The following is a 21,803-nucleotide window of genomic DNA, read 5'->3' as shown; positions in this document are numbered from 1 at the left end:
ATAATTATGGTAGGTCTAAGCTTCTTAAGTGCAGAGACTTTATATTCACATGGACTAGCTAGTGTCTCAGAGACATTCAGTAATTACTTGTTGAATGTACGAAAATGAGTAGGCTATTTGATGTGGCTGTTTTAAAAATTCCCTCATAATGGCACATTGGTATTAGATCTTTAGTGAGGGAGAGGTTAATTGCTTTTTGAAACAGACAACATGTGACAAATCTAGTTGGGACCCAAGTGTTTGATCATTAATATTCCCCCTTCAATGAAAACCCTCTTCACCTTCCCATTCCTTCCTGTATTTCTTTTAACTTTCCATTTTAGAACTGTTTTTATTTCATTTTATTTATTTATTGGGGTGACATGGTTAATAAAATTATAAAAGTATACAGAACTGTTTTTAGATTTACAGAAAAATCGAGAAGGTATTACAGAGAATTCTCATATGCCGCATATCCAGTTTCTTTTGTTATTAACGTCTTCTGCATCTTTTTTCTGTTTGTGTCAGCTAAAGCAGTAGTAGACTGGCAGGTGAATTTTTTGGGCAGAGGAGATCGCTGCTTATCTAACAGACCCATTTCATTCCATACCGAGTTAATAGTATTCTTTATTAATACAATTTTTTTTAGCTGCTTATCAGTTACTACAGACATTTTCCTTCACATCACTGACATTGCTGACATATTATTCGATGGTTTGAAAACAAACAGAAGCATTTTTAGAGAAAATGAAATATTGAGGATCCAAACACCTAAGGAAAAAATGTATAATTTTCTGTTTTGGTTTGTCAATAATTAAACTATAACAGATACTAAACAAAGAGTTTGAAATAATGATGTCCTTTTCTTTGTGTTTTAATATATATACCTATTTTGTCTAAAATAGAATTTTCGCTTTTGTTCAGAAGGGAAGGAATATTAGCAAATCCCTAAATTTGGCTTTATGTTTATATGTAATTCATTTCTGTTGAGAAATTAATACTTGCTTCTTAATCAGTGGTCAGTATGACTTAAAATTTTTTAAATTTAAGATTTAAATCTAACTATAAAATTATAAAACTGATACTATAAATCCTGCAAAAAAACGTTTTCTTCATATTTATGAAATTAAGTTAAGCACATTTTAACCTATTAGGATCTAACAATCAGGCATAAATGCTTTATTTATTTTGAGATTGTAAGGTAACCATATGCTTTTTTTTCCTCCTGATCTGGCTCTCTGTGACAAAATTACTGGGTCATACCATCTCAGTGCCAGAAGAAATTTTAGACATCCTTAGCTCAGCCCTTTTATGTTATCAGCAAGGAACATGAAACACAGAGGAATTGGACTTAATAGTGCAACATTTTTGTGGAACTGCCAAGACACAAAGTTCGTCTCTTATTCTGCAAACTTAACATTTGTAAAATTTTACAACTTAAGATTGATATTCTTACACTTGCTTAAATGTATTCCTCAGAGAGAGTATATTAAATTTTTAACCAAGTAATAAAGGGAAGATAATTAACCACATTACAGCTTAAAGGAGTCCAGGACTAAAAGTGCCACCATTAAGATACTAGATGAGCCTTTTCTACTCTCCTTGATAGTTTGGAAATGTAAACACAAATGTGTTTTAAGAAAGTCAGTACAATCTTTGTCTGCTATAAATGCAGTTTGCAAAAATACAATTTAGAATTTTTTGAATAGTTACATGGTTATGAAAGCTTATTTGATAGGGCCAGAATTTTTGTTTCTTATGCCTATACACAAGGAATACAGTTATTTAAAAACATGTTATAGTCAATGTATATTTGACATTTTTCTGTGGAAGAGATACTCTTGACGGCAGTTATCTGTCAATTGTCTACCTAAGGCAAAAGTAACTGGTAAAAATCATTTTCACAAATGGTCACATTGACCTAATGTAGAAAAAAACAGAAAGACTGTTGATTTATTTTATATAACTAAGTCAGGATTTACATTTCTTCTTCATGAAAATGATTGAGAGAGAGAAAAGGACCTGGGTAGCTGCTGTTTTGTTTTCTTTCCTTTGAATTGTGTTTGGAAACTAAGTGGATGGTATGGCAATATCAAGGATGATTATTTTCATTTAGAGATTTTAAATGTAGTGGTTAATGGAAAATTTGATACATTAGTTAATTAGTTGCCTGCTAACTGATATTTCAGATTATGAAGTGTCAGGAGAAGCAGAATGGCCATCTTATTTACTATTGGGTATTAAGACAGATATTAAAATAGAATTAACAGAAATATTTTTTTATGAGATATGAATGATATGAGTAATAGGTACTAAAAGAATTTTATTATTTTGACTGTGGATTATGGTGGTAAGAGAATACTTTTTTGAAGGAAATAATTTGAACTGGTCTTTCAAAGATGGAGGATGCAAATATGTAGAGAAAGAGGAAGGATATTCTGCTTCATGAGGTGGACTTTGAGGGCTAGAGAAAAGAAGAAAGAATGTAAATGTATGGCCTGTATAGGGAGTATAGTAAAACACACTTTTTGCACCTCCCACCTCCCCAGTGGCTCTCTTTTGTTACTGTTTGATTTTTTGTTTTGGTTTTAGTTTTTAAGCCATAGAGCTCTTTCTTCAAACAAAATCTTAACAGTGTTTGAAATATAAAAAAATAAAAATGGAACTGCTTTTTTGAATATGGGAGAAGGACCCATATTCTTCCCCTCCACGGTCTTTGAAGTACCACCTCAGTATCCTTAGGATTCCGCAGAGCAGTTTAAAAATTTAGAGTAACCAACTAGAATAGATTAGATTTGGTAGAAAATGTGAAGTCACTGAAGTTTTATTGTCAGTGATTCTTAAGGATAGGAACTATCTTACTCATCTTTGATTCCACCGCCACATTGTAAGCAACCTGTTGGTCAGATTACTGTTGATTAATGAATCATAATTAAAGCCATATTTGAGCAAGGATTATAATGTTTGACATATTACTTGCTCTTTTTTTTAGGAGGCGAGATTAACACAGGGCTTTCTGACAATGAGATACAGGATAGATGGCTGGAAAAGATGAAATAAAAAAGATAGGGCACATCGGACAATTGAAATAACACCAAAGTCAAGTTTCCTGTTCACTTAGCCTATGGCTAGTCCTTTGTTCCTCTGTGTTAGTGTATATATCACCATAATTTACCAGAGGTTTGGATATATGGTAGGGCAATGTTTTATAGCCAAAGATTTTCCTAATCAACTTTGAGTCCTGTTATAGTTTAAATGTTCACGTTTGGTGAAATTCACCTTAGCAGATATTTTATCAGACTTTCAGGATCATATCGGATCTGGATCATGGATTTAAAGAGACTAGTGTCAGAGGCATGGAGGTCATGTTAACCATTGTCCACCTTCTTACTCTTGTTTTTTGAGTTGTGCTCTGTAGCTTGACATTTGTCAGCTTTTACAATCATCAAAAGTTGGTCATATGCTCATCTGATGTTTTAAGAGTAATTATATACTTTTAAAATACATGTCTCTTGAATCACTAAAATTATTTTCTTGAATTTCTTTTTCAGTCCGATCTTGTGGATCAAAGTATCTTTAATTTTATCCCAGAGGGGGAACATTCAGAGGTTTATAAAATACTGTCCACCCATCTGCTGGAAAGAGACTCATTAACCCCCGAATATTTAAAGTGTAAGTAGCAGCTGTTAAGCAAAAAACTAAATGTACTTGGTTGTGTTATACATTACTTTTGTAAGTTTGTGACAGACATATGTAACTAAATTAACACATAGCATCATATGCTTTCTTTGAACCTTTTTAGATTTAAATATAGATAATAGAATTATGACCTTATTAAAAGTCTGGACTCTATTCCAGAGTATATTGAAATCCCATCTCTTTAAATATACCATTTACATAAAAATGGAACTTTGCAACATTTTTATTAAATAAAATTTTGTATAATGAGAGAAAATTAAACATTCTCACTTTCACTCTAACAATTGGACACTGAAGCAGTGGGAAAAAATAACTTCTATATTTTTAAGAATTGTTATAAATAAAAGAAATTGTTTTTTTTTATTAATTAAACTGAATTAAACAATCATTTATTGGATGTGTTGATTGTCCCAGGCACTTGTGCTATATTATAGAAGTGCCAAAAATAGTGAAAAATAGTTTCTGCCTTCAAGAAGATGAAATATTATGTTATAATCAGATATTTCTCCCAGATTCATTGGAAAAATTAATTTGACCAGAATACCTCATTTTCTTCACTGAATTATCTGTGTAAAATCTGAAATTACAAGACTATATCTGGCCATTAATTATTAGATATTTTCTTTAATAAATTAGTCATCTGAAAAGTTCTTTGTATTTTGAACCCTCAAATTCTCTAAAACGCTGACTGTCCAAGAATTGAGATACATACACAAATGCACACACATATATACATATATATGTATAAGTATGTGTGAATGTATCTCTTGATAAGAATGGATAACTCAAAATTGAATATCAGCTCTGAAAAATAAAAATTAAAAAAAAAAAATGGATAGCCTGTCAGAAGGAGTTGAGAAGAGCTAGAGATCAGGAGAATCGATTTAAAGCCTATTTATAATGTTTAAAAATCAGATTCTTATGACATTTCCCATAGAACACTCTAGTCTTTCACCTAGGGAGAAAGATTTGGGCTGGATATAATGATGTAGAGATCGGTTACATGCCTATAAGTAGCATTTGAAGTCATGGATTGTATGACATTGCGTAAGGTGAATATATAGAGCAGGGAAAGAAAAATTAGAAAGGTGGAACATAGCAAAAGGTAGACAAAAGAGAGAAGGAATACTCTTTAGAGACCTTCTAAGGGCAGAATTGGCTGGAGAACTGAATGAAAGCTTCTGGCAGAAAGACTTTAGACTTCTGCTTTCAAGATCAAAGGTGAGAATTACAGCAGTACTTTTTGATACAGAAAAGCCTTAATTAAATGATATGCTGACCCTCTGATAAACAGCTGATAGACAGAATATTATTACCCCAGAAAAAACGTGTCATGCCAAAGGAGTAAACATAATTTAAAACAGAGGGGAAATTGCTTAGGAAATTCAGGCTTCTGCATGTAAGTCATTTGAGCCATAATGAAGGTGAGGTGGTACAGGTAGTATGAGAAGGAAACAGGGCCTAATATTTCATCCTAAGGAGTTTGAGTTTTATTTTTTACATAGTAAGGAACCAGTGAAAGGGTGGTTTACTGACCTGAAAAAAAAATCTCTTAGATTGTCAATTTTGAAAAGGACCAGGCTAGAGATAGAAGTGAATACTATATAATTCTAGCAATAGACGTAAGTATGGAGAGGAAAACATGTAGGTGAGTGTTGAGTAGATAAACTCAATAGGACTTGGTGTTAGGCACAGGTGACCAAGTGGCTAGGGATCATTAGTGGAGAAAGTTTTAGAAAGAAGGTAGATTTTAAACCTGTTAACTTAACATGATATAAAGTCATTCACGATAATAACAGAAAAGTGTATGAGTTCAGTGCTGTGAGTGAAGAAAGGCGTTCCTAGTCCTTGAATGTTGAAATGATAATGATGAAAGTAACATTAGTCTAAGAGTAGTAAGGAAAGTTGACTCCTAGTGTGGCGGTATGTAGAATACATCTTTGCAGTTAACCTAGATGCAAGGTAATTTGCATCTAAATTGGTGATACCGGATACTCAGTTGGAAAAAATGCCTTATGAGAGCGTCCTTGGTGGAATAAATAGCATGTGCTGGTGAATGATTAGTTTGGGGGCTTGTGATAAGAGACGAGACCCAGTTGATATGGTTTCTATCTTGGCAGTTAGGCACACATGGGAGAAAGGGGAAGGACAGCGGGCTCACTAAGAAAGAGGGATAAATTCACTTGGAAATATTTTGAGTTTGAGTTACTGATGGGACAATCAAGTTAGAAGTGTCCTGAAAACAAACAGTGATCTGAGACTTTTGTCTTACATAAAATGTTAGAGTTGGAGAGAGATTTAGGAGTAAGTTTAAGAAATACTGATAAATTTATAAAGACTAGAAGATCAGGATCAGAAGAACTTTTGTGAATGCCCATAGTTTGAAGACCGATTGGCAGAAGAGATAAAAATATTCAATAAGGTAGGAAGGTAAGTTTCATGCTATAGGAATGGAGAAGTATGAATTTTGAGAAGTATGAATTCCCTCATTATGAACAATGAGGAAAGCCCACTTAAGTTAACAATACTGTAGTACCTCCTTATCCTTAGTTTCAAAAAAACTAAATGGAAAATTTCAGAAATAATTCATAAGTTTTAAATTGCATGCCATTCTGAATAGTGTAATGAAATCTGGCCTGTCCTCCTTTTTCACACCTAGTATGTGAATCGTGTTTGTCCAGTGTATCTATCTGCTCTGTACATACAGTGTGATAAGGTATTTTGAGAGAGAGAGAGAGAGACCACGTTCACATAACTTTTCTTACAGTATATTGTTATACAGGCATACTTTGGAGATATTGAGAGTTCGGTTCCAGACCACCGCAATAAAATGGTTGAGTATTACAGTAAAGCGAGTATCACAATAAAGTGAGTTTTAATCTTTTTGCTGGTGGTAAGGCTTACCTTCAGTTTGTAAAAAACTCAAGTCCGTGAAGCACAATAAGGCAAAGCATAATAAAATAAGGTATGCCATAATCATTCTTTTATTAGTAGTTGTTAATCTCTTATGATGCCTAATTTGTAAATTATACCTTATAGGTATGTATATATGTACTGGAAAAAAACACAGTATATATAGGGTTTGGTACTGTCTCCAGTTTCAGGCTTCCACGGGGGTTTTGGAACATTATCTCCTGTGGATAAGGGGGGACTACTGTGCAAACAAATGTTGGTGATGTTTAAAGGAACAATTCCTATAGAGGTATGAAGACGAAAGTCACAGTATACAAAGTTAAGGGAAATGAGTATATGGAAACTAGAGCATGTAATGAAAAGGAAGATATAGTCTATGGTATTAAAAAGAGTAACATGAAAAACCCTTTATTTGTTTGAAATGGGAAGACCTGAGCAAATGTAAAAGGAAATAAGGACATAAGGAAGAGGAGGTTTGGATGCTAAAGGAATAAATAAATGTTGTGTCCCTGATCCTAGAGAAGATAGGAAAGGCTGTTTAGTGCAAATTAGAAGCATTAACTTTAGAATGGGAAGCAGAACCTTTCTTTGAAATTAGAGTGAAGAATGAGAAGGAAGGACAGATACAAATGGGGAAACATGGAGTTGCTTGTATAAGAAGATCTGTTTTCTCTATTAAGGCCAAGATGAGATCAACTCCTAGAGGTATTCTGCTATTATGGACTAAATAAAGTGTCATTGAGGACTTCTGTGGGAGAAAATAATGATTGTAAACTTATAAGGCTTTTATAATCTTATTTCATGTGATATATTACTCATGATAAATCACGAATATATCATATTTTTTTCTCATTTCAGCAAAAAACCAGTTAGAATTCTGTTGTCATATGCTTCGAGGAACAATAGACCCAAAGGAGCCGTCTACCTATGAATATGTGAAATTTATAGGGAATTTCAAATCTTTAAACAATGGTGAGTTAAAATGCTTCTCTTACAATATGTTTTAACCTGGCATTCTTTTAAGCTGTTAAAGACATAGATGTTGAACATCAATAAAAACTAGATTTTACTGGAGTAACTGAAAATACATGTTTCCTTGTTGTTTTAGTATCCACTTCAACACACAATGGTTTTGAAGGAACTATACAACGCACACACAGGCCTTCTTACGAAGACAGAGTTTGTTTTGTAGCTACTGTCAGGTTAGCTACACCTCAGTTCATTAAGGTATGTTTCTAATTTTTTTTTCCTAAGGGGGATTTATTATGAGAACGTTCTTTATGTAATTTTCTGGTTGTTTCCAGAATAACAGACTTCTTGCAGACATTAAAGGGAGTGATGGCCAGGCGTCTTTAAATACATACTATCATGATTTAAAAAAATTTTTTAATTGGAGTTGACATTTAAAAAAAAATACAGCAATTTTAATATGTTTTAGTAAGTAACACATTTATACGATACAAAAATAAAAAGGTGCCAAAGGGCTTAGAGTAAAAATCTTCCTCCTTCCTCTGTCCAGTTTCTTCCCAAGGACAAATAGTATTTTTAGTTTCTTATGTATCCTCCAGAGATATTTTGTAATCATACCAGCAAAAGTATATATATTCTCCTCTTCAAATTTGAAACATTCAGAAAAGTTGAGAGAATAATATAATGAATGCCTAAATCTGCCTCTCAGATTCAGTAGTTATTAACATTTTGCCATATTTATCTGTATATGTGATGAATGCATGTGTATTTATTATGGTGACATTGGTTAACGAAATCCAGTAAGTTTCAGGTGTACAATTCAACAGTAAGGCATATGTATTGCATATGTGTTGACCAATGTTTGACCCCTTTTACCCCATCTACCTCTTCCCCCACCCCTGGTAACCACTAGGACATTTAATATTTTGTATTAGTTTCAGTTGTACACCATAGTGGTTAGACATTTATATAATTTATGAAGTTGTCCCTCCGTTAGTCTAGTACCAACCTGCCACTAGACATAGTTATTATAATATTATTATTATTATTATTAATTTATTTATTTTAATTACTTTCAAATATACAGTACATGGGTTAGACATCTAGATAGTTCATAAAACAACCCCCCACATTGCTCCCTCCCTTTCCTGACCCTCCACCTAGCCAATGTATTAATGCTGACTGCATTTCCTATGCCATGCTCCCCATCCCAGTGACCATCCATCAGCTACTAATTTGTACTTCTCTCCATTCTCCCGGCCCCCCCGTTTCCCCTCTCCTCTGTCCAACACCAAATTGTCCACTGTATTTGTGAATCTGTTTTTCATTAGTTTCTTCTTTTTATTCCTTAGATTCTGCATATAAGTGAAATCGTACAGTGTTTATCTTTCTCTGTCTGACTTAAAGAACCTTCTAGAAGCAATATCTTTTTCGATCCCCTTCCTTTTCATATGTAGGGGTCTTGTTTTCTTATCTTTCCAGCCACTCTATCTTTAGGTTGGAGCATGTAATTGTTTTCCATTTAAGGTACTTATTGATAGGAATGTAGTTACCATCCTATATTCTTGTTTTTGATACATGTTTTCTCTTCTTGAAGTCCCTCCAACATTTCCTGTAATACTGGCTTAGTGGTGATAAATTCCTTTAGCTTATTTTTGTCTGGGTAGCTCTTTATCTGTCCTTCGACTCTAAATGATAGCTTTGCTTGATAAATTATTCTTGGTTGTATATCCTGGATCTTCATTCTGTCAAATATTTTTTGCCAACCCCTTCTGTCCTGCATAGTTTCTTTTGAGAAATCAGCTGCCAGTCTTATGGGTGTTCCCTTATAAGTAATTATCTGTTTTTCTCTTGCTGCTTTTAGTATTCTTTCTTTGTTTTAACCTTTGGCATTTTAATTATGATGTGTCTTGGTGTGAGCCTCTTTCGATCTCTGATTTTTGGAATTCTCTGAGCTTCCTGGGGTTTTATGTCCATTTCCTTCACCAAGTTAAGGAAGTTTTCCATCATTATTTCTTCAAACAGCTGTTCGACATCTTGATTTTTTTCATTTGCGCCGATCAGATGAATATTTGGACCCTTAATAGGTCCAATATCCTCCTTAAATTATTTTTATAGTGTTGGCATCTTTTTTCTTGCCATTCTGATTGTGTGTCTTCGGCTTTCCCATACTCTAGATAGGGCATTTGATCCTTTTCTTTATTCACTTTATTTATTCCTTTATTTATTCCATTTATTATACTTCTCATCTCAGATAATGTGTTCTTCATTTCAGACTGGTTCTCTTTTATAATTTCCATTTCCATTTTTATGTTTTTGATCTCTTTGTTGAAGTTCTCTACACTTCCCAAAAGATCATTGAGCATCTTTATAACCAGTGTTTTGAACTCTGCATCTGTTAGATTACTTGACTTCATTATGTCTGGATCTCTGTTCTCTTCTCTCATATGGTTTCTGCTTCTTTGTCTTCCCATTTTGACTGCCTTTTTGAGTCTGTTTCTGTGTACTAAGAGAAGCTCTTAAGTCTCCTGGTCTTATTAGTGTGGATTTGTGAAGAGAGTGTCTAGTGACATAGTCCTGAGAGGGGTTCAGCTGCAGGCCAAATTTAGCCCAAGCCTCTGCCCCTCCGGGGCCACCTATGAAGATTCAGCAAGCAATCCACAGACGCTATGCTTATAGTTGCCTCAAAAGGCCACACCAGAAACCGAGGCCAGCTACCTCCAGTGTGAGTCTAGGCGCTGCTCAGCAAGGAGCACCTGACTCGCTCAGGATTTACTTTGCTTGGGTGGGACCCTGAGTTGAGGGAGACGGGGTTTCAGGGAATCCTGGGCGGAGTGACCTCTGTTATCCAGTTTGATGACATCCCAGCTGTGGTGGCGCTGTGTCTGGCACTGGGCGCGGAGGAGGGCTCAACAGGGATACTGGGTACTTTTGTACAGAGCAAGTCTCGCCTTAGCCCTCATTCCAACAATGTCTCCATGTAAGTCCCTGGTGCCTCCTGTGTGCAACCTAATCGGCATTGGCTCTCAGAGTGAGCAGGTTTGTCACTGCAAAAATCTGCTTGTGGCCGTGGCCCCTTTAAGAGGCTTCTGCCACTGCAGCTGCTGCTACCACAGCCTCTGTCTCACTTGGCTGCTCAGGACTGGGCAGCCCCATGTTCTTACCCTGTCCTACCTTCTGCCATTGCAGGGTGATATCCTGTACTTTTCCCTAGTTGTATGGCTTGTTCATCTAGATCCCAGGCAGTTTTTCCTCATTGCTGCTCCTTATTATTGTCACTACTTTGATTTGGTCGCCAGGGAGATAAACAGAGCCTCTATCATCTACGCTATTTTTGTTGTCGATCTATTACAATATTATTGAGTGTATTTCCTATGCTGTACTTCACATCCTCATGACTGTTTTTTAACTACCAATTTGTACTTCTTAATCCCTTCACCTTTTTCACCCAACCCCCCAACACCCCTCCCATCTGGCAGTCATGAGTTTGTTCTCTGTATCTATAAGTCTGTTTATATTTTGTTTATTTTGTTCATTAGGTTCCACATATAAGTGAAAGCATATGTTATTTTTGAAACAAATAATAAGTTATCAAGGCACTCATTAAATTATATAATTAATTTTTAAATATATCTCTTTTGCAGTTCACCAGTGCCCTCCTTTTGTGCATAATTTTAGGATGCTTTTTTTTTTATATAGTTCACAATCTAAAGGAGAAAGGCCAAAAATTTAGATAATTTTAAAGATTGTTTTTGAAATTTTCTCTTGAAATATGCAAGTGGATTTTTATTGCATATAATTTACCTTTTCAATTTAAAATTTTAATTAAAGAATTTTTATTTTCTTTCCCAACAAGCAGATGATTAGTAGGGAAGTAGGAAATTGAAATAGTTCAACCATGAGGATAAAGTGGCTGGAAGTAAGCCAAGCTAAGATTTTCAATTTAGGGAATCACCATATTATAGGACAAAGAACTGAATTAGTGGTTAGATCTTAAATCAGTCTTGCTCTGCTTGTTTTGATCTTAGGAAATAGTAGCAGTGGCTAACATTAAGTGCTTATTAAATGTTGTGTATTTTATGTGCATTATCTCATTTAATTCTTGTAACAACCCTGTAAGGTAGATGCTAGTGTGATCCCCATTTTATATATAAGGAACCTGAGGCTTAGGGAAGTTACTTGTCAAAAGTCAAAGCTGTTAAATAGTAGAACTGGGATTGATTCTCATCTCTTTCCTTTCAAAACCCAAACTCTTAACCACTGCATTGTGCTACAGAAGGTCATTCAAGAACACAGGCGGGTTGGAATGCAATGTTGAGTATGACTGGAGTCTAGAATTACTGTGTGTGGAGGGAGTGAGGATGGTGGGAGATGACATTAGAAAAGTAAACAGAGGTCAGAAGTGAAATATGTTTTTTGTTTTTGTTTTTTTCCATTCTGAAGAGTTTAAAATTTATCCTAACAGAATGAGGAACCATTAAGGTTTTTAAGCAGGGAAGTTATATAATTATATTTGAGTGTTAGACTAGTATGGCCAGAATAGAATATGGGTTGAAGAGAGAGGGAGACTTGTTTGGGGAGATGTTGTGGCAGTAATGTGAGCCAGTGATGGCCAGGGTAGAGTCTAAACTAAGACACTAAGATAGATGGGAGCAAATAGATTTTTTAAACTTAAAAGGTGAAATTAAAGGACTTAGGTGTGGCCTAGTGGTCATATAGATGGTGAAAGGTGAAAACCAAAGGGTGTAGTGAATGTCAGATTTCCAGACTAATGGCACAACATAGGTATGCTTCCTAATGAGTTAGAAAATTGTTTTAACTGGTCTGAGGAATAAGGCAGTTAGTTCATTTTAGGACATATTGAGTTTGTGGTGTGTGGGGACATCCAAACGGTTAGAAATACAGAACTGTAATTCAGGAGAGAGCTCTTAATTTAGTGTTAGGGTTTGTAGGCATATGAGCAAATGGAGTAATGTGCAGAGTAAGAAGTAGTTCCCTAGAAGCCTACCTTTATTTACTGCCACATTCTTTAGTACTAGAAAATTAAAATGCATTAAAAAGTGCTTAGGGAAACTTACTAATAATTATTTTATGGTTAACAATATTTGGGATTCTTCTAAAGTATTTCTAAATTTTAATTATTAATTTATTTGTAGGAAATGTGCACTGTTGAAGAACCCAATGAAGAGTTTACATCTAGACATAGTTTAGAATGGAAATTTCTATTTCTAGATCACAGGTAACTCCATTTTTAAATTTCATAAAAAGATGTAGTCATATAATTGTTTAAATTAATAGATTTCAAGGACAAACTTTTTCTAATCAGGAAGATCAAATACATTATTTTCAAAATATAAAGATTCCCCTTAATTAATTTTTAGTTGGAGTATTTCTTATTATGGATAAAGTTGTAATATTGATTGTTTTAAATGTAATTTAGGGCACCACCCATAATAGGATATTTGCCATTTGAAGTTCTGGGAACATCAGGCTATGATTACTATCATGTGGATGACCTAGAAAATTTGGCAAAATGTCATGAGCACTGTAAGTAGACTTTAATCTTTCTGGTGATAATAACTGTTTTTAATCATGTAAATAGCTATTACATTAATAGAAGGTGGTAAAATACAGACTTAGAACTTTTTTTTTTTTTTTTTAAATATACTGGAAAATTTTACTTTATATGTTTAACCAATCCACTAGGAATCATAGACCAAGTTTAAATTAAACTTGTTCCTATTTTACATATTTTAGTCTAATAGTAAGTACAGCTTTATGATATGGCATCTAATAAACCTTGTTCTGAAGTGTATAAACTCTACATCTGGAGTAAGAGAAGTTGATTCCTTTGAAAATTGTAATAGTATATCAAAATACTACTTTATAAATTTTGACTTAACAAGTATATAAGTCAGCCCAGGAGATAGGTATACACTTAAAGAATCTGTTAGAAAGCTCATAGTGAGTACTTAATGTTACCTGCCTTTATTAATCACCACAGTTCTAGAAAGTAGATGCTATCAACTCCATGAGTAAACTGAGACATAGCAAGACTAAGTAATTTACCCACAATCCCATAACTGCTTGGCAGCAATAAGATTAGGGTCTACACCTACCCCTTCACCACAGGCTATTCATTCCTTGTCTTACAGGTTTGTTTTAATGATAGGTGTTATTTGCTTTCCTTCTCCTCCTCCCAAAATCCTACCCTACCCTCTTGTGTATCCTCTAAAACTTAATTAGCTATTTAAGATATTTTTATGATGTCTTAGGTTGGTCTAATAAACCTCTCTATAGGAAAATTAAGGATGTTATATAATACCATCAGCTATATGGAAAATTTTTAGAGTAAAGTCATTTCAGCACAAAAGAAAACATTATTCACTCCAAATGATAGGAATGTATTGGGAAGTTCTGCACTTAACCGTTACTTCAGACAATTGAGTATTCTGATTTTGGTTAGTCCAGGTTTAGAATTAAATGCTTCAGAGATGCTGTACCTGCCAGTGTGATTACTTATTACTCTCACTCTCAGTATATCTTAGAAGGAAGAAGTCAGTATGTGAATACTTTATTCTTTAGTATTTGGAAATTGATTGTGTATGAAAAATATGTGAGATCAGCAGTAACTGGCTATAAGTAGGGCACTGTGGAAGGATAAGTTAATTGCTTGGGACCTTAAACTATCTCTACAGAATGACATTTTCTTATAATTGGTATATATGTTATTCCAAAGGCAGAAGAAGAATTGTATATATAGATAAAATGATAGCTTTGGTTAAAAAAGGTTCATAACTAATAATGAATCAAAACTATTTTTCTCTTTTCTTTTTAGTAATGCAATATGGGAAAGGCAAATCATGTTATTATAGGTTCCTGACCAAAGGACAACAGTGGATTTGGCTTCAGACTCATTATTATATTACTTATCATCAGTGGAATTCAAGGCCAGAGTTTATTGTTTGTACTCACACTGTAGTAAGGTAAATTCATTTACAGAATTTTTGAACTATAGAATCATCCATAATGATATGACAGTGACATTTTTATGCATGACTTGTTAATGAACTACAAAGTGATCACCCCCTTTGATACATAGTTTCAATATATTATTAAGTTGCTTACATTATATAGAAAGATAATACAGATATATAGATACTTAATTCTCACATAAACTTCGTGGTTTAGAGCAGAAGTTGTAACTGTCTTTTATCTACCAAAGTAAAGTCATATAAAAGGAAAACTGGAGTAGATAAGCATACTCTTTATTTAATTTCTCTTTCAAGAACTGTGCAGGTACAGAACATTTACATTAGATACCTAAACAAATGCAATTTGAATTAAGATAGTATACTGTACATTTGCTGTAGGTTTGTGTAGTGTATGGAAAATAAGTATGGAATGAACAAGTAGGATACATAGCAAAACTGAATGCATGCACCTCTGCTGTATTTTAAGTGAACAACCAAACACTAAATTTTTTTTTTCATTTGTAGTTATGCAGAAGTTAGGGCTGAAAGACGGCGGGAACTTGGCATTGAAGAGTCTCTTCCTGAGATAGCTGCTGACAAAGTATGTATCTTATAGTTTTTAAAAAATTTTATTTCTTCCCAATGAAAGACAAGATTCAATAATGTATAAGAAAATTATTTTTGAAATATTTTATTTTCTCACTTATGACAGGGTTATAAATTTACTGTTTATTTTTATTTTAAATTTGATATATTAAAGCCTCATCTGCTTCTGAAAAAGATTTGTAGGGTCTGCTATTTGATAATTGAGTGAGAGACATGTATGATCTCAGATTTAAACTACCATTAATTACCTACAATGTACTAGACTCTGGGTAGGTTTTTTATATTAATTTAAAAGCCATTTATTCCTCATACATCCTTATCTGGTAGGTAATATCCCCACTTTGAAAATATTGAAATAGGCTTTAAGGAGGTGCGGGGGAGCCTTCCCTCAAGACACGTGGATGGGAACTTATAGTCAGAATTTGAACTCTGGTTTTTCTTCTTTTCATTATATCATATAGAAATGTAGTATACTAGTTACTATGGCTGTGTAACAAAACATAATGATGTAATATAATATTCATTATTTCATAGTTTCTGTGATTAAGAATCTAGGCACAGTTTAGTTGGGACTTCCGGTTTAGAATTGGTCATGAAGCTGCAATCAAGGTGTCAGCCCATGGTCTTTTACAAGGCTGTAATCAGGGTGTCAGTGGGGGCCACAGTCATGTCAAGGTTCAGCTAGGGCAGAATCTGTTTCCAAGCTCATTTTGGTTGTTGGAAGGATTGGTTCCTCATGGGTAGTTGGACTGAGGGCTTTGATTCGTTACTGGCTGATGGCCAGAGGCTACCCTCAGTTCCTTTCCAGATGGCTCTTTCCATCAAAGCAACTATGAAAGAAGATCCAAGGAGAGAAAAACCAGCGAGATGAAACTTGGAGTCTTATGTAACCTAATTACAGAAGTGATATTGCGTCACTTTTATCTATTCTGTGCACTAGAAGAAATCACTAAGTCCAGCCTCCACTCAAGGGAAGGGAGTATACAAGGGAGTGAATACTAAAAGGTGGGAATCATCATGAGACATATCAGAAGTGGCCTACCACAGATATTTTTGACCTGCAGAAAATAAGTGGAATGAAAAGAGTCAAATATCTGTATAAAAAGTGAGTTAAATAGACAGCATGCCAGGGAACATTATGGGGGGTCACTTTCAGTCATTCAGTAAACCTTATTAAGTACCTTCTATGTGCCCGGAAGTACTGGACATGGCTCTAGATGCTGAGAATATAGCAATGAATAACACAGACAAGTTCTCTACTCTCAAGGATGTCACGTGAAAGTTTTTCCAGTGAGGCTTTGTATATATAGAGGAAGAAGTTCCAGTATGTTTTAGTAAAATAAATTTTCTGAGAAAAGTGCCTAAACCTAGAGTTCCTTGAAATGAGGGCCGTTATAGAAACCGAAGTAATACATAGAGATTGTTACCCCTTGCTTCTCTTTTTTCCCTAATGCTAGTGTCCAATCTTAGTAAATTTACCTAGCCCTACTTCCAAAATATACTCCAACTATGTCTGCTTTCTGACCATGTTTGCTTTTGCCACCATGATCCACCATGGAGTTTAGGGAAGGAGGTCTGTTTGAGATATATTTTTAAGAAACTTCGATGTGTGGTGGGTTCTAAAGTCATGATTCTGAGTGTGATCACCAAGGGAAAGGGTGTAGAGAGAGTTGATGACCAGAGACTAAGCACTGGAGCTCTCCAACATTAAGAGGTGAGGGAGACAAGGAAGAACCAGTCACAGAGGAGACCAATGGAAAATAGCCAGTGAGGTAGGAATGAAACCAGTAAAACTAAGTTGTCCTAGAATTCTGCCAAGAAAAGAAAGTGTGTCAGTGACAAGTAAACAGTCAGCTTTGTCAGATTCAGCTTTGGTTAAATTAGATGAGCACTGAGAATTGAGTATTGAGTGTACAATATATTTTCATTGATCAGTAAGAAGAGATTGGCTGGACTAGTAATACGGGTGAAAGCCTCATGAGAGTGAGTTTAAAAGAGAATTTTCTGGGACAAGGGAAATTACATACAGTGAGTAGGGAGGGGTTTTACTACAAAAAGAAAGAAATGGGGCAGTAGTAGGAAGAAGTGGGCTTTAAAGAAGTTTTAGCTTTTTAGGTGGGATAAATAATATCATATTTGAATACTGATGAGAATGTTCTGATGGAGAGAGGAAAATTGGTGATAAGAGAGACTGAGGTAGAAATGCTAAAGCAACGTTTTTGAGTAGATGAGGGAAGGTGGGATCTAGTCCATAAGTGAACAGTTTGGACTTCACTGTTCAGCTATAGAAGGGCTTGTCAAATAATGATCTGAAGGCTAGATATGGCCTTCTGCCAAGTTTTGAAACACTCACAAACTACAGGTATGTTTTTATACATGTTTTTAAGTGATTAAAAAAAAATCAAAAGAAAATGTTTTGTGACACATGAAAGTTATATAAGCAAATTCTATAGCCATACTCAATTGTTTATATTTGCCTATGGCTGCTTTTGTGCTACAACAGCAGAGTTGAATAGTTGTGATAGAGACTGTATGGCCCACCAAGCCTTAAATACTGACTCATTTATGCTTACAGAGAAAGCGTGCTGATCCCTGATCTATAGTCACATGAAGAAAGGTAGAATACAAGTACAGAGGCAGATACGTAAATTGATAGAGTACCGGGAGCTTGTAGCAGAGCTCTTTTCAGTGAAATAGGATGCAGAGTCACCAGCTAAGAATGAGGTTAGAAGAGTTGTTGGAGGTTTGAGAACAGAAGAGAAAGTGTTAAGTGGCTATCTGGGAGAGTAGTGAATGGACAAGAAAATTTTAGTTCTTCTGGCAGGCAAGATTAAGAGCCCACTTGAAGTTCCTGGTTGTTAATTTAGAGAACGGTCACCATGTTGTGTTTCTATAGCTATGTTCAGCTGTGCAGGAACAGATGTAGGCTAGGTTAAAATTGAGTTTCACCAGTATTGGGATTTTTCCAAGAGAATGTGGTGAAAGGAGTTGATGATGCATTCAGGGGCGTGGGTAAATAGGGGAGAGAAGACATATAAAGAGTGGTTGTGAATATGTGGTAAAATCAGTGTATTTTAGGTTCCACCGAAGTATTATTGGAGTTGGGATACTAAAGAGAACATATAGGAAATAGGGGAAATGGTGGTCAATAAGTAGGATGTTTGAAATTGAAATTATGGATGGTTTATTGTTATTGCTAATGACAGAGTCTAAGGTATGACAGAGTGACCAAAGACAGATACAAGTCAAAATCTTTACGGGGGAGTGCATCAGGGAAGAGAGAAGTCGTGGTGTTGAGTATGTGAATATTGATAACTTTGGAGTTAAGATTAGTGAGGATGATACTGAGCCAAGAGCTGAATTTTAATTCAGGTACTTAGCGAGGAAGAGTGACTACAAGGTCAGCAGATGACTGCAACAATGAAAGATAGTGAGTGCGTTGTGGTAATGTGAGATCCAAAGCTTTGAGTTTTGGAGAAAGGGGAAGGAAAAGTTTTCTGTGTAGAACAGTAGGAGGACTTCTCTTCTACCTCCAGGGCTGATGTGTGAGGGTTGAGAGAGAGAAAACAGCCACCACTTAGGAGACCGACAAGGAAAGTTTCATTCTCTGGGGAGATCTAAGTTTTAGATCTAAGATCTAGAGCAAGCCAGTGAAGGAATGTTTAAGATGAGGTTAAGACTATGGAAAATTTTGCTGATTATGGATACTGAAAGCAGGCAGAAGGGTTTCTGAAGCTGGGACCAGTAGGAGATGGAGACAAAATAGAGGATGTGAAGAGCACTTAGAATGCAGGAGATAAGGCATTGTGTCATATCGCCTTTTTTCCCCCTTTATGGTATGAGTAACTTTGAAATCATATTGTTTATGTATATGTGTATATCTATGTATACACATATGTTCCCCCTTCCAGTAGAATGCTTGGAATAAGAACAGAGACATGTTTCTTATTCATTGCTATATGTGGAATGCCTTTGATATGCCCTGTATTTGGCACTTTCTTCTATTATAATGAGGAGGAATGAGAAGATGAGTGTATTAATAGGTCTGGTATATTAGCAGGTAAAGTTGTATATTTGGTGGTGGCAGGTATTCTCATCTGTATAAGGCAAGGCTATCACTTGAGAGAGAGGGAGACAGAGATTTAAGAACAATGGAAAAGGTATGGAATAATTGTGAAGAGTAGGCTTGTGAATCCACTGGAAAAATGTAAAGTTTCTTCCTAATATTGAATGTCTATTTTAGGTTGGTGATCATTTTAGGTTGACTATAATTGTTTCCAAAAAAAAAAAACAACCCACATTGAACAGATGAGCTGGAAAGATAGACTAGGAAAGTATACTTTAAAGTGGAGTTTTAATTTGTGATTTTAGAGATGCTACAGTAACTGGTAGTGACAAGGCATAGAGATTGAATGAGATGGAATAGAGGAAAAAGTTATTGGAGATGAAGAATTCCTAGAAAGCTGAGAGGCCAGGACAGGCTAACGGATGAATCATCCATACGAATATTGAAATTCTGTAGTAAATTTCAATGGACAAAGTTCTCTTATCCATTGGAGTGAAGAGGAAGATTTTGAGCAGTCAGATGCTGAGTTCCAGAGATGCTTTACAGTACCTTGTCTAGAAAGTCGTCTTTATTCTGTTGTTTCTTTTTTTTTTTCACTTTCTTTTTTGTTTTAATATACTAAAATGTACATAACAAAACTTACCATTTTAACCAATTTCAAATGTACTGTTCAATGGCATTAAGTACATATACACTGTTGTTTAGCCATCACCGTCATCCACCACCAAAACTTTTTCGTCTTCTCAAACCGAAACTTCATACCCATACCCATTAAACAGTAACTCCCCATTCCCTCCATCCTCAAACCCCTGGTAGCCACCAGTCTACTTTCTGACTATATTAATTTGACTCTTATAGGTACCTTATGTAAGTGAAGTCATACAGTATTTGTCTTCTTGTGACTGACTTGTTTCACTTGACATAATGCCCTCAAGGTTCATCCACGTTGTAGCCCATTGTGTGTATGCGCCATGTTCTGTTTATCCATTCATCCGTCGATGGACACTTGGGTTGCATCCATCTTTTGGCTATTTTGAATAATGCTGCTTTGAACATGGGTGTACAAATATCTGAGTCCCTGCTTTCATTTTTTTTTAGCATAAACCCAGAAATGGAATTGCTGGATCATATCATATTCTTTTTTTAATTTTTTAAGGTACCATGATATTCCATAGTAGCTGTATTAGTTTACATTCCTACCAACAGTGCACAAGAGTTTTAATTTCTGCAATCCTTTCCAACACTGGTCTTTTTCAGTTGTTTTCTTTCTTTTTTTTTTTGATAATAGCCATTCTGATGGAACGAGTATCTCACTGTGGTTTTGATTTGCATTTCCCTATAATTGTTGATATTGAGCATTTTTTCATGTGTTTATTGACCATTTGTATATCTTCTTTGCAAGACCTTTGCTGGTTTTTTAAATGGATTGTTTTTGTTTCTGAATTGTAGAAGTTCTTTATATATTCTGAGTTTAATTTCTTATCAGATATATGATTCACACATATTTTGTCTCGTGCTGTGGGTTGCCTTTCCACTCTGTTATACTGTCCTCTGATGCACTTTTGTTGCTTGTGCTAATGTCATATCCAAGAAATCATTGTGCAGTCTAATGTCAGAAGGCTTTTCCCCTTCTAAAAGTTTTATAGTTTTAGTTCTGTGTTTAGGTCTTTAATCCATTTTGAGTTAATTTTTGTGTATGATCTATGGTAATAGTCCACTTTAATTCTTTTGCATCTGTTTTTTTAAATCCAGAATGAACCCAAAACTTTCTGGCTATAAAAGATTAATTCCTTTACCTAAAATATACGTAGATATCATTGCTTTGTTATGGGTGAAAACTGATTTGGCAGCAAGCAATATTGATAATTTGGGATCTCTGAACTGAACCATAAGAAAACATTTATTTTTCTCTTTCTCCTTAGAGCCAAGATTCTGGGTCTGATAATCGTATAAACACAGTCAGTCTCAAGGAAGCATTGGAAAGGTTCGATCACAGCCCAACCCCTTCTGCTTCCTCCCGGAGTTCAAGAAAATCATCTCACACAGCAGTCTCAGACCCTTCCTGTGAGTACTCTAGCTTGAAAGCAGACTTCCTTTAAAAAGAATGTTTCTAAATTGTCTGTGTTACTGGTATCAGTATTTTTCATCAAATGCTACTTTAAAATAAGTTTTAACATTTCTGAAGTATATTAGCCTTTCCAGTAAGAGGCACATTGCTCACATTTAGCGAGGAATTAAGTTTACGAAGTAGCCTATAAAATATGTAGGTAGTAATGTTGGTATTATTAAGTTGTTTTTAATTATCTCTCAAAAAGAAATCAAAAAAGCAAAACTACTTTTGTTTTTTTGTTTTTTTTTTTTTTACTGGTAGAGCCAGTAAATAATTTTTTAAGTTTGTTTTTTGAAAGTTTTAAGTGTCTTGTCTTTATGAAGACTTGCATAATTGTCATTGAATTAGTAACCTTTTTTTAAGAGTAACTATTAAAAGTATAATAATGAGAAGAGGGGTTGTAAAGTACTCAGCATTGTGGGTAAAACATCAAAGAGGTTAAATATGGAATTTCTGAAATCTCAGAGAAAAAATTTCCCCTATTATC

At 34.8% G+C, this 21,803-nt stretch overlaps 1 protein-coding gene across 9 annotated transcripts in view; it reads left to right on the top strand.

The window, feature by feature from the left end:
* The window catches only part of CLOCK (clock circadian regulator), a 105,498-nt gene that overhangs the window by 65,074 nt on the left and 18,621 nt on the right, over window positions 1-21,803 (top strand). For all 9 annotated transcript variants that reach the window (XM_039845244.1, XM_039845251.1, XM_039845247.1 and 6 more), the window contains 8 exons: window positions 3,531-3,651; window positions 7,450-7,563; window positions 7,700-7,818; window positions 12,717-12,799; window positions 13,001-13,107; window positions 14,399-14,546; window positions 15,060-15,135; window positions 21,129-21,270. In XM_039845244.1, coding sequence (XP_039701178.1) covers window positions 3,531-3,651; window positions 7,450-7,563; window positions 7,700-7,818; window positions 12,717-12,799; window positions 13,001-13,107; window positions 14,399-14,546; window positions 15,060-15,135; window positions 21,129-21,270 — 910 coding nt within the window. The remainder of the gene's footprint in view (window positions 1-3,530; window positions 3,652-7,449; window positions 7,564-7,699; window positions 7,819-12,716; window positions 12,800-13,000; window positions 13,108-14,398; window positions 14,547-15,059; window positions 15,136-21,128; window positions 21,271-21,803) is intronic.

This window comes from Pteropus medius, unplaced genomic scaffold, assembly GCF_902729225.1.
Source record: "Pteropus medius unplaced genomic scaffold, Ma_sr-lr_union100, whole genome shotgun sequence".
Lineage (NCBI taxonomy): Eukaryota > Metazoa > Chordata > Mammalia > Chiroptera > Pteropodidae > Pteropus > Pteropus medius.
This window is presented reverse-complemented; position numbering and strand designations above follow the sequence as displayed.